Source organism: Leptidea sinapis, chromosome 9 (genome assembly GCF_905404315.1).
Source record: "Leptidea sinapis chromosome 9, ilLepSina1.1, whole genome shotgun sequence".
Lineage (NCBI taxonomy): Eukaryota > Metazoa > Arthropoda > Insecta > Lepidoptera > Pieridae > Leptidea > Leptidea sinapis.
The window spans coordinates 12,177,566-12,191,238 of NC_066273.1; the positions used below are offsets into that span (position 1 = coordinate 12,177,566).

Sequence of the window (13,673 nt, forward strand, 5' to 3'; positions counted from 1 at the left end):
GGATTTTTGACTGAACCCAAAAAGTTGCACCACTCACTTTGAGACATTTTTTTATGAAAATAAAGGATAAGACGATCAGGACGTTCAGCTGATGGTAATTGATACGCTCTACCCATAACAATGCAGTGCCGCTCAGGATTCTTGAAAAACCCAAAACTTCTGAGCGGCACTACAATTGCGCTCCGAAACCAATAATTATTAAGGTATTCTTTGCTATAATCATCATCTCGACTATACATCGCGCTCGACAGACAAACAAACACACACTTTATAATATAAGTATATGTATGTCTTGATGCTCCAATTTTACCCGCTCTAAAATAGAATGATTAATATCTAGGAGAATCTTCATAGAATTAGACCGCGGAGTTAAAATAGCAATGTTATCGGTACCTACATCTTGATTCGGTTCCAAATTTCATTAACTGTTATCAGAACTCTCACTCTATGTGTAATATGATGATAATCAACCCCAATTTTTTTTTAAGCTGTACCCTAAAACTGAGAGTACCACGTACCGGAAGACGCAGTGTTGGTAGGCCCCCCACAAGATGGACCGACGATCTAGTCAAGATCGAAGGAATACATTGGATGAGGGCAGCGCAGAACCGATCGCCGTGGAAATACTTTTGTCCAGCAGTGGACGTCTTCGGGCTGATGATGTGATGTGAAACAAATTTAATTTGTACCAAAATTCATGAACAATGCGGGACTCGAAACCGCGACTCTCGGGTTCCGTCCGAGTGCTATTACTAACTAAGCCAACAGTAGGGACGCAAGAAGCGAAATTTTGGTACCTATTTTGTTCTACTCTCAGGTTGTGGCTCCAACTACAGGATCTACTTTACAGTTGATAATCTGCTCAACTCCAATAATTGTATATTAGGAAATTGACTTGAGATGTCGCTCTTGCAAATCTAAACAGTTCGTTTTTTCTAAATAAATTAAATTTGATTAAATTTGTATATTTAATCCCAGAACTGAGGGAAATCACTTTGAGTATTTAATAGTATGAGATTAGAACAGGGACTGAACCTTGGCATTCAACATCGGCGTGCGGTCAGCAGTCGTCAGTTAAGGCCTGATTACACGAACCGAGTACAGTGGCGGGAGAGTGCCCTTGGCCGAGTGCTAACTGCGCGGTTCATGCACTGCCATATTTGACTGTCGGCCGATTTCCCAACTCTTTTGCAGCATACCTAACCGTATTAGATATAAACATTAAAATGCCCAGGGTCTGCTCGCAATTAGCAAGCGCTCAGAACTTGTCGTGTTGTTTATTATTAAAAAAATAATAATTATGAAGCAAATATGACTAAGTGGGACCACGAAACAATAGTAATTCATTGGACAGCTTTTCACTGAATACTTTGTAATTGCGTGGCATTGTAATCAAAGCGCGGTCGGAACACAACTGTACGAAAACTGCCTAATAGACGCGTAGGCGGAATTTTGCTTCTGGCAATTTTTGAGCGTGATTGTGAGTCTAGTTGTTTATTGCACGTCAATGGTGTGAAAAGTACTACTCTCTCCGCTGAGTATCAATTTGCTGTCTCGCCACTTTACTTACTTTAAGCAGGCCTATAGCAAAATTTTAAATGAAATCAAGTAACTTGTGAGGCATTTCATTTGATTTAAAAACAATTGCAGCTAGGAATTATAAAACACTAGATGACAAAATTTAATACGCGTTGATTATCGAGGTTTTTTTGATGATGCTCATGTCGTATCGACCTGGAAATACCACCCCATTAAAGTCATTCCACAGATTTTTGATACCTTACTTATACGGTTAGGTAGGGTTCATACCAGCAGCCGAATTCCATCACCAGAGATCACGTGAAAATGCGAAATTCCACCCACATGATGATAACGTCTGACACTGTGAAACCACGCGTTTTGCGAGGAACTTCTTGCCTCGCACAGCAACTTTATGGAATCAATTACCGGCAGCAGATTTCCCGACTCAGAGACCTCAAAAGCATAGAGTACACTCCCACCTTAAAGGCCGGCAAAGCATCTCTTGTCCCCTGGTTTTGCGAATGTCCATGGGCGGTTGCCTCACCACTTCCCATCACATGCACCTCTTAGCCTTATTTTTGCCTTCCTTGTATTAAAAAAGAAATGTTCAGTATACTTAATATTTATCGAGTTGGCGGATGACGTCAGATCTTCTGCAAGTTTTCATAATAACCAGTCGTCTAAGCGATCATGGCGAAATAAGGTTATGTTTTATGCCCTTTGTCTCTGAAGGGCGTGATAGTCCTGTAGAATGCTCTTTTGGAAGGGAGGACTTAGTTTGCTTGCATATAATTTAAACGTCCAAATTTGAAAGTGGATGCGAAGATGACGCTACGGCAACTGGACCCCACCAAAGGGAGTTGTCACCTTCCTTTTAATAATCCTCCAACATTCGACGGTTGCAATTCGAGGGGCCAACAAAACTCTAATTTTTTTGAGGAATTAATTTTGAGAAGACAAATGCCTTTTAAGCCATTATATTGCAGACATTTTAATACATATATTGTAAGGTTAAAGTGGTTAAGGTTAAGGTTCTAAGGATATCTTTAGCCCTAATTACTTGAACTCATATTAAAAAATAAAGCAGGACAAAACTCACCTCCTGACCAGCTATATCATCCCAGTGAACCTTGGGTCCTCCTTCGACGATCTCATCCAGTATAAGTTGAACCAGCTTGGGATCGACCCCTCGTACCGCCAGGGCTGGCTGCGGGGTTCTGCTTCTGGTGGGAGTGCCTTTCTGGGAGCCACCACCCACCACTCTTCGTACCGGCGACCCGTTTACCGGTACCTGATAGGCGCCCTGATCGTGAGTAATATTTGCGATGGTTAGTGTTAATGGCGGATGAGAGAAAGCATGATAAGCAAAGAAAATTATATTTTTAGGTTTACAACTTAAGTTGTTATACAGGTGGTGCTATTATTGCGACATTAAATGTACACACGGTCAGAGCTATCTAACCTTAATTGGAAAAAAAATATTGTAAAATTTTGAATTTTAGTAGTTGTAGTAAACAATTGAAATTTTCAAATGTTCAAACAAACAACTTACATATATAATTAGGCAAAATTTATATAAGTCTTACGTGGTCGAATAAAACTGTACGAAGTAGGTGTCACTGCCTACGATAGCGCGTGGCTACTAGATTTCTTACAGGATGTTGCAAAGTGATATTATGGAAAATTTATGCATTTAGGTGAATTACGTATTATATTTTTTTAAGATTATGTTTATTTAATGTCGCCATTGTAGCGTCACGCTGTATAAGTCAGTTAAACTAAAGCAGGCTATTAAAACACATTCACACAGCAGCAGTGAGACGACATGGTTACGTACGTTTTATTAAAACAATAACCAGAAAACTGACTGGTCACTGGACGATAGATTGCGAGTGTCTCAGCACCACAAAAGATGGATTTATATTATAATTTAATAACGAGTGACTCCGGAGACTACTACATCCATATTCTACATAAAGAAAAAGCATTAATGGAAAATATGCTTCAAAAAATTACTTACAGAGAGTTGTCGCTTGACAGCGGGTGGTGTGGACGCAGGCTTCACGGGATACCTGCTGTAGCCACCATTCGAGCTGTTGGGTTGCGATGAAGAGCGTCCCATGGACCTGGGCAGAGTCTGGGATTTCATGAGAGGCCCGCCCATGCTACTCTGCGTTCTACGACCTGATGTTATTAGCTTCCGGCCGGCAACTGAAACGGAATATTAAACATATTGAACTCTTAACGGATTCTGATTACCAGGTACATTTAGTTTACAAATAAAATATTAAATGTCTTTATGTTAAATGGAACTTGGTAGTACTCTTAAAAGATCCCAATCAAAATGGGGAATAGTGCAATGAAAATGGTGCTGTTATCATCATCAGAACTCAAAAACGTGGCTTTAAGTTTTATACTTGAAGCCAAATGATGCTTTAAAATGTTATCTTTTAAAAATCCAATTGAGAAAAAATTACGCGGTCGAAACTTTGTTCAATTTATGATACTGGGAACCCCTAAAGTCGTTGAAAAAATTGCACGTTTCAATCCTAAAATAGTTAATGATAATAAAGTTAGTGAGCGAGTTCATGAGGTTCGTAATCTAGGAATAATATTTGTTATGGGCAAATGAGGGCAGGGTGTTGAATTTCATAACAAGGAACATTGTAAAGGCTAAGCTTTGTTCTCCCAAGCATCACACAGCGGAAGGGGAAGTTTCAAGTACAATGCCACTAAGTGCTGAAATAATTTACCACCGCCACTACGGGGTTTATATACAATCTCGACTTTTAGAAAAAAATACATATTAATGACCAATACGTCCCTACATCTCCTGCCTTGGTGAACATGTATTATTATTATTCGTATTTTTTTTCTTATATATTAACACACATACGTTTTTTATTATTTTTGTTATTGTCATTGTTTATTTTTAGTAACATTTTTTGGAAATCTGTTTTTGTATAATATTTATTTTAGTGCCACATTATAGACACAGACATTTTATTATATTTTGCTTTTAAAATATGTCAGTTCAGCTCCAAACTTCACACAATGGGGTCACTGAAAATCATTGTTGTGCTCATAATGTATGGACACAACTATGACTGAGTGGGACCCCAGTTTTGGAAGATCATTGCCACGTTAAGTTTTGCTTCTGATTCTTTTGTATTAAGTAAGTTATATATTTTGTTCTCATTAACTTTTTTGTGTGAATGTGTCAATTTTTCTTCCAAAATAAATTCATTTTCATTTCATTTCAATAGTCAATTTTATTTTTTCAGACGGCCATCAAGATATCTGAAATATTATAAACGAAAGGCATTTACAATAAAAAAAAGATTATCTTATTTATTCTCATATTTCATAACCCTTAAGGCTCCTTTAACAACAATTAATCGTATGAATACAGTAATTATCATTTGGTCATCAACAAACATCACATCACATTAGTGAAGTGCATATGATAAAGAAAGCCACAAATGGCCACCAGAACTTTTTAAAGGTAATTATTCCACGTGTGGTGATAAGATAGTGAAGCAACTATAACCAACCTATTTTTAACTGGAATTACAATAGTGACATCGAACTGATCAATTAATAACGAAGGTAGGAATTGGAGCTCTTTAATGGAACCACGCATCCAGCCATTTTTGATTTTTTTAGGGGGCGTCCATTAATAACTTGAGGCATTTTTGATAATTAAGAAAATATTTATTCTAATTCAGCCCATGGAGACTTGTGGATATTACACACCGTTTTCTGATAAAACAATAATTACGTGATACTTGCCAAGACAACCTAAGTGAGTTTTGCAAAGATTTAGCTTGATCCCTTCCCCCCTAGAACACCTTACGTAATTAATGGACGCCTCCTTACTATAATTGTCTAGACGTACTCTTTCTAAAAAATATAGTCTCTTTAACTCTTATAGTGGTATTATATACTACTGCGTTACAATTTCTACTTGTCGCGCTACTTGTAAATGTATGCATATGCATACATTTATATTTTGCATATGCAAATGTTTATAATTTGTACGGGCTTTATCATTCTTAACCTATTTCCGTATTAGGTAACTTAAATAAAAATTAAAAAAGCAACACCGTTGTCACACATGCAAAATCTTATATCTTTAAACGAGCAATTCTTGTATATATGATATTATCTGAATCTCGGAAACGGCTCCAACGATTATAATGAAATTTATAATACAGGGGATTTCGGGGGCGATAAATCGATCTAGCTAGGTTTCAATTAATAAAAAAATAGTTTTATCCGTGTTTTAATAAGAAACTGCTACAATCACATTAGAATACAAAGGTAAATTTCGCCACTATATACAAGACTATAATAGCTCAGATGGGACATTGGGTGATCCGGAAAGCAAAAGACCCCGGTACGAATCCAGATGTCCTATTAGTTTTTTTTTGTTCAAGTATTGTACCTTCTTAAAAATCCGAGCAAGGCTCGGTCGTCCAGGTACAACATTTTTTTAAACGAAGTAACTTCAAAATATTGTAGAGAAAATATATTTATTATAAGTTCGTATTTTTTGTATAATTGTTTTAGTCTATAACTCAATAGTATTTTGCGCAATATTCGCTTTGTGCAACTCACTTGAAAAATCTCAAATTAATTAGCTATCTACATGGAGTGCACATAACCACTTGTGACATAAGAAACGATTATCAATAACTTTCCAAAGATGACGATCCAAAAGTGAACGCGAAGAGATTTATTACCATTAGACTATAATGAGTCGCGATTTCTAAACATCAAACATTTGACCATCGTCGCACCTACACGCGTACTGTGTAGGTGCTTCCATCAATGTTATTGCAACTAAGGGGCTGCACACACGGTGGGGAAAAAGCGCAGCAGTTTTTTCACTCAATTAATCTTTCAAGAGATTTTGTGTTGTCATGATATAAAACTGTATCTCTTCCATGTCTGTACATGGAAGATATTTAAGAATAACTATAACTCTTTTAAAAGGTCGCGAATAAACGTTGTAAACATAACATCTCATGTTGTTTTACGGAATAATACAAACAGAAGTAGTCTTTTTTATCCAACAAATAATTTTGAGAAACTATGTATTATTTTAAATGCAAATGATCCCAAAATAATTACTTATAAAATTTTTCGTGTTGAGTTCAACGAGAGCACTGAACTGAATTAGAATAAGTTTTATTGATGTCGGTATTGTAGAGTTTGTTTAATTTAGATTTGTTCACGAATATGTTTCTTTAAATTGCGAATTGTATTTTTTTTTAAATTTAGATAGTTGCCACGGATATTGTAATTTCTTAAGAAGCTTCTGGCGATGGACGCTATCAAAAGCTAATATATAAGTCACAAAAACACCACAAGCGTCTTTTTAATTTTAAGGCAAAAAAGTCAACAAATATCATGTTTCCGGGTTTTGTGTCAAATTTCACTCACTAGGTAAATCTAATCATCCAACCCAATCCAAGTTTTTTAATCAGTCAGCGAATATCGGTCTACGCATTAGATTATTAACAGCAATCATCAATTCGAAATTCCTACTGCCCGATCAAGAATATATGCTAATGCCCTATATTTGTTACCCCAATCGCTCTACGGCTCTGACGGTAATGTTGACACCGTGTGGACACCGCCTTATCGTACACCAAACCAGTTCCTTTGTACGATTACGAAACTGGAACGCACGTACAATGACACATTTATATTATCTATTACAATAAGATGATAAATACATCATCATAATATGTAAAAAATCGATTACGCAAAGAAAACCCAATAACTTTAAGACAGCCCAAATTTCTATTCAATTTGGTCCTCCACAGTGCGGTTTTCAAGGAAGTTTCTTCCACGCACTACAAAGCTGTGGAACGAGCTTCCTTGTGCGCTGTTATGTTTCCAGGACGATACGAAATGGGTACCTGCAAAAAAAGCGCGTACACCTTCCTTAAAGGCCAGCGGCGCTCCTGTGATTCCTCTGGTGCTGCAAGATAATGTGGGCGGCGGTGATCACTTGACACCAGGTGACTCGTACGCTCGTTTGTTTTCCATAAAAAAAAATCAAAGATTAAGTTTTACTTGGACAAATATGAACCTTTTCACCAGAAGATAAGATTTTACGTTTAAAAATCATAGTAATTTCAATAGCTTCAAACAAGCTTGATGATAGAAAAAGACATCGCCATGACACCCATCTAGTCGGCATCTTATACGAGGGAACCCCAAGATTAATGAATATTAATCCTGGGGTTCCCTCGTATAAGATGAATGATTTATATATATATTTATATATAATTTATATATAACGCACACAATGAATGATTTATTGAATAAACCGGCCACGTCTGTGTTTACGTTATTGAATTGTTTATTCAAGGCGCTCCAAAAGCTTCAGTGATATATTTTGAGGCAACGAATGAATAAAATTAGTTACAGTAAATTTATATCGGTCGCATATTTGATAGACTAATTATTATTAAATAATAAGACTTTATTTAATAAATTATGATGAAAGGTTGAAGTATTTATAAAATATAGGCTTATCGGTGATGATATGATGATCGATTTTAAAAATCTTTTCTCCGATAGAGACCCACTTTAACAGAATAATACAATGATATAGTTATAAGCTTAGATTAAGGATTGGTCTCTAACTAGATACCGCACTACCTAGCTTTTTTATTACGGCAACTATTAGATACTTGTGTGCGCAACGTCTTGACACTCGATAGGATCTTTCAAATTTTGTAACATACGCTTCGTGTTATTTTACATTTTTTTTTGTATGAAGATAATAATATTGACACACTTTTTACACAAATTATCGTGCCCCAAGTTAAGCATATATAGCCTGTGTTATGGGTTACAAGACAATGATATATTTAATACAATATACTTACTTAAACATACATAAATGTTTATAAACATAAATAACTACATTTAAACATCCATGACTCGGAAACAAACATCCATATTCATCATATAAATGCTTGCACCTACCGGGATTCGAACCCGGGACCTCTAGCTTAGTAGGTAGGATCGCTAACCACTCGGCTATACAGGTCGTCAAATTAATTGAAATACATAAATACATTGAAATTAATAAAATACATAAGACTGGTGATATGTGATCCCCTCTCTTATTTCCTGTAGTATTATTTTTACAAAGTTTAACTACGCAACCCGGCATTATAGTTTCAATTAATAGATCATCTGGCACGTCCAAACTACAACGTCACACATTGTTCGAGACTGGCTCGCTTTCAAGCCTTAGACTAGAGTTTAGAATAGGTTAGAGTAGGGTTGAAATAGGGGATGGAAGTTCGAAATTTGAAAATGACACCATAAAACTTATTTTGGCACTTGATAAGAATTGAATAAATATAGCTAGCGTTCTTAAGGTTTCGACCTGTGTAGGGATAAAATAGAGGGCGAAAATTTGAATGAAAGTGCAAACAACGGCACGCTTTCACGCTAATACGATTTGATTATCTATCTATATATATAAAAATGAATTGCTGTTCGTTAGTCTCGCTAAAACTCGAGAACGGCTGGACCGATTTGGCTAATTTTGGTCTTAAATTATTTGTGGAATTCCAGGCAAGGTTTAAAAGGTGAATAAATATGAAAGTGTTCAGAATTAAATAAAAATAACAATTTTGTTTTCCTATGATGTGTCGTCCGATATTTGTTTTGTATGGACATATTTTCTATGAGAGAATTTATTGACGCACGGTTTGACAGTTCTGCTGTGAAACAATTTCACTATAACAACAACAGGGAGCATATTTTACGAAATAATTCTTGATGTTATGAAATATTATTATATTATTGACAAATTAATAAAAAACATTATTTTATTTATTATGTACAGAACAACGTCTGTCAGGTGAACTAGTATTTGATACAAAATAGACTAGACCTTGGGAAAGGACAAAAACTACTATTTTTTGTAAAAAAAAATGGCATGAACGGGTTGAAAATTTGTGTGGGCATTCGTGATTTTCGGAGATAAAACCACGAACCTTTCTATTTACGGCCATTCCCAATATACTATCTGGAGATAGAGATAAATTACTACCTTCTACTGTCAGTAATTAGCTATCAAAAATCTGAAGCTGTCCCAATATACCCGATAAGTCATTCTTATCACCTTATTGGGATGCGTGAATTGCAATTCCCATACAAACTTCTATCGCTGGTAAGCTATTCGTCGTCCCATTGACAGACTGCGTGTACGGATTAGGTGAGTTACCTTCGATAAGTTTATATATATATATATATAGTTACGATTTTTATCTCAAGTAAGAGAAAGACTGAATATTGGGAACGGCCGTTAGACACTTGATAAGAAGCCATTTATAAACACTTGATCAAGCATTTTTGAAACTTAGACCAACATGGGGATAAAATAGGAGCTGATTAATGTTCGCAGGGAAATACTATTAAAGAGACTGTCCACAATGACAAGGGATATCTGCTGTACAGAAGATCGCCGCCTGCAGCAGAAAGAGAAGCTTGTATGTGTTCTTGCAAAGTATTCTAAAAAAAACATGCCCAAAGTAATTTTTCCACGCGGACGAAGTCGCGGGTAAGACCTAGTAATAAAATAAATAAATAAGTAAGCTGTGGCCACGTTTCGTCGCAACATGAACGATTAAGAAAATAACATTAATAATAACTTTAAGGTACTTAAAAGATTTAAGTCAGCTTTAAATAACTCCGAACTAATTTTGTTGATGTATTTTAGTTAAGGACAAGTCGAAACAAGTTCGCCTCGCTAATAAAGCTCTTTCAAACTTTTTTATCTTAACAAGATTCGTCGTTAAAACTAGTCACATGACCTAACACACACAAATTTTTATCAAGAGTATGGCAGCCGGTTTTGTGTGCATACATACAGACAGATAAAAGTTTCAAAAATCGTATAATTGGTGTTGAAGTCAAAAAAACGTTTATTTATCAAAAAATCCAGATTCTACAGATTTATATAAAATAATAGAATTAAGTAATCCAGCTGTCAAAACGGTAGTAATAATTTGCTAATTTGGGTATTACAAGGTAAACATTAAAAAAAATAAAAGGGAAAGACATCAGCAGTGAGAATTTATATGGTTAGTTCAAATCAAAAAATACTCAACTTAAAATGCACTCAGCTTTCATATTAGTTAGGGGGAGCTAACACTGAAAAATTTCTCATGGTATAATATTTCCAAAAACTCACGACAGAATTTAAAAGAAAATTTCTGTTGTAAATTGGAAATGTCTGATTAAATGCATCATAATAAAATAAAGATGTTAAAAAAATTATATAATTAATACTAATTTTCTATCACTGCAATATAGGAAATACAATGGATAAACAACTAATTCTGTTGATTCAAAAACGCACTAGATACGCTTAAAAACCGCTGGCAGTGATCATTTACCATCAAGTCATTCGTACGCTCATTTTCCCTCCTCTTCCATAAAAAAACGGTTCACATATAATTTACTTGTGAAAGATACTCTCTAAGACGTAATAGACGACGTACTAATACTAAATGTATAAAATGTGTAAGCATAAGGATAAAATAATATAAGTACTAAAATTATTTTTAAATAGGCTGGGTTGCATTATTTGAGCTGTTATAGTTAAAATTTAAGTCAAATTTAACGTTAACAGAAACGCTGACTCTAACATAGACTGCGGAATGTTGCACCATCGTATTCCTTGGCATAGTTAAGGTTAAAAAGTGAAATATCGAGTCAATATCGAATAATTATGTGAAACTTTCGACATTTCGCTATTTACTATTTAACATAACAAAAGCTTTAACATGTCATATAAAAATTCTCGTGCCTTGTGCCAGTTTGGCGAGTCCTCCTGAGGATGCCTCGTGTAGAGGCAAAACACGTGTCGAATCGCTTGAAAACGGCGGAATTAACACTCAAGAAAACTCAAAACATTTGGATAATTATGGATTTCAAAATAAGGCCTACTTCAATAAATTTCCTTTCATCCAAAAATTGTCAAATGATGCAACTTATTATTTTTAATTGTTTTTAATTTTATTGTTTTTTTAATCAACTTTTAACATGCTTGTTATTGCGAAAGTTAGTTGATGCAACCCTGTCCTAAAATGTGCTGGAGACGCGGACGGTCACGTATTCCGGAGAATGACGTTTTAACGTCTTTTGGTGTACGTCTGGTGTGCGATCTCCTTTAGGATGATTCAATTAGCAAGAGCAGATGCTTGTTCATTAATATATGCTGTCGTTCGGACGGTCTGAAGTGATAATATATTTAATAGCAGGCAATGAGTTCACACGTGAGCTGTCATTGTATTCACTTAAATTATTCAAATAAAAATGGAACAATAACTGTTAAACCTCGCATAAAGTAATAAATTTAATTTAATTATGTTTCATTTCCGCCGGTGGGAAGCTACTTTCCAACTACTTTTAAATCCTAGATTAACTATTTTAAGCTTAATGATGATGATTTTTTAGTGTATAGTACTTTTTCATTAAAGTACTAATTAGAATGAAGAGTCAAAATGGTTTATATTTCTTAAATTTTGTGAGTTAGTCTATAAGCTGTTATGAAGAGTTCTTGATTCTTAAACAAATATATTACCTACTTACATAATACATTATATTATTTTCATAGGGAGGCTATTTATACAGCCATAAATACAAATACACATATATGTTTACATATGGGCCAATTAAAAGCCTCAACATACAGCTAGCTAGTTTTTAAACGTTTTTACCATTAAAGGCATTACTAAGTACTAGGTAGGTATCTTATGCATTTTTGCAATTTAAATTACTTATTGATATTACTTACGTAAATATCACAAAATAAATAATTTTTCTGACAAATGACACGGCAATGGAAAAGCCGTTCTTAAACAGTTCATACAAGAAAACATTCAAGAAGACCTTAATAACCAAAACGACAAAAATATTAATTAAACGTTGAGCAAAACCGAATAAAAAGATCTGTTTATTTACGATCTCTTAGCATCACGCAGAACTTATAATTACAATCCCACAAACTAAAACTAGGCAACTAGAAACACAATTTATTTCAGAACTAGGTCGAGACCTAAAATATCTACGTAGAAATTCTGTAGCAACTATAAAGAAACGTCATTTTGTGTTGGTTAAAAGCTTTTAAGCCTAACAATTTGTCCGACCGTAAAAACCGGCATTCCGGACAACTTGAAGGTGCTTTAGTGAACTTTAAAACGTCTACATAAAAATGATACCAATGCAAGCTACATTCGAATCACTTTTACTTCAAATATAATATCTGTGGTGTGGTGCTAAAAAAGCCAATTTTTCCAAATATCAATTTTTGCTATTAATAGTTACTTTAACGGTTATAACACTAGAAAATAAGGAATTGTTTGTTACTGGCTTCATTAGACACAAAATAACTCTCAATGGTAAATACAAACACTTCTATAATAAAGTCGCATTTGCAATTCGGTTGTTATCTATACATAAAATTATTTACTTAAAGTCATTAAGACATCATTAAGAGCAAAAATTTATTTGGGCCTTTTAGCACCAGACCACAGATATGTATTTATACCGTGGTAGGTGAAATAATATGCTTCTATGTAAAACACGTGCCGTTTGATTGGGATTATTACAGAAAAATATCTAAAATAATACGATGCAAGATTATACACGTAAAAGCCTGTTAAGAAACTTCCATTCCCACAAGGTTTTATACTGCTAAACTTTTAAAAGGCCCGTCAATTTCCGTGTCTAATGTAAATAGTTTCGCTCACCAATTTCGCGAACAATAGGATCAGTATCCTCGTCGGTTGACATTTTTTTTTAAATTATTTAGTTACTTTTTCGGCATTTGCTTTTTATAATCATATAGGGATGCAAACTATTGAATGAAAAAATAAAAAACAATATGCATATTCCCTACAGACTGACTTTATTCCGACGCAGACCACATTTAGTAAAAAACTACTATTACAATATATAACATAAACTTCAATTTTATTGTTTGCCCACAACTTTCCACTGCAAGTGGAGTGTATCCCGTTTTTGCTACTAATAAGGCGCGCAAGCTGCACTGCAGCTGTTACGACCAGTTTTGTATATTATTGTTTTACTAATTACTTACATAGTAT

At 34.7% G+C, this 13,673-nt stretch overlaps 2 protein-coding genes across 5 annotated transcripts in view; one reads left to right on the forward strand and one right to left on the reverse strand.

The window, feature by feature from the left end:
• Window positions 1–13,673, forward strand: part of LOC126966158 (tryptophan--tRNA ligase, cytoplasmic) — a 373,239-nt gene that overhangs the window by 295,488 nt on the left and 64,078 nt on the right. The gene's annotated exons all lie outside the window — the stretch shown is intronic.
• The window catches only part of LOC126966136 (spastin), a 55,348-nt gene that overhangs the window by 22,727 nt on the left and 18,948 nt on the right, over window positions 1–13,673 (reverse strand). For 2 of the 3 annotated variants that reach the window (XM_050810069.1, XM_050810067.1), the window contains 2 exons: window positions 3,542–3,732; window positions 2,621–2,824 (listed from right to left, as the gene is read on the reverse strand). In XM_050810069.1, the coding sequence (XP_050666026.1) occupies window positions 2,621–2,824; window positions 3,542–3,732 (395 nt within the window). The remainder of the gene's footprint in view (window positions 1–2,620; window positions 2,825–3,541; window positions 3,733–13,673) is intronic. The other variant, XM_050810068.1, reaches the window with a different exon arrangement.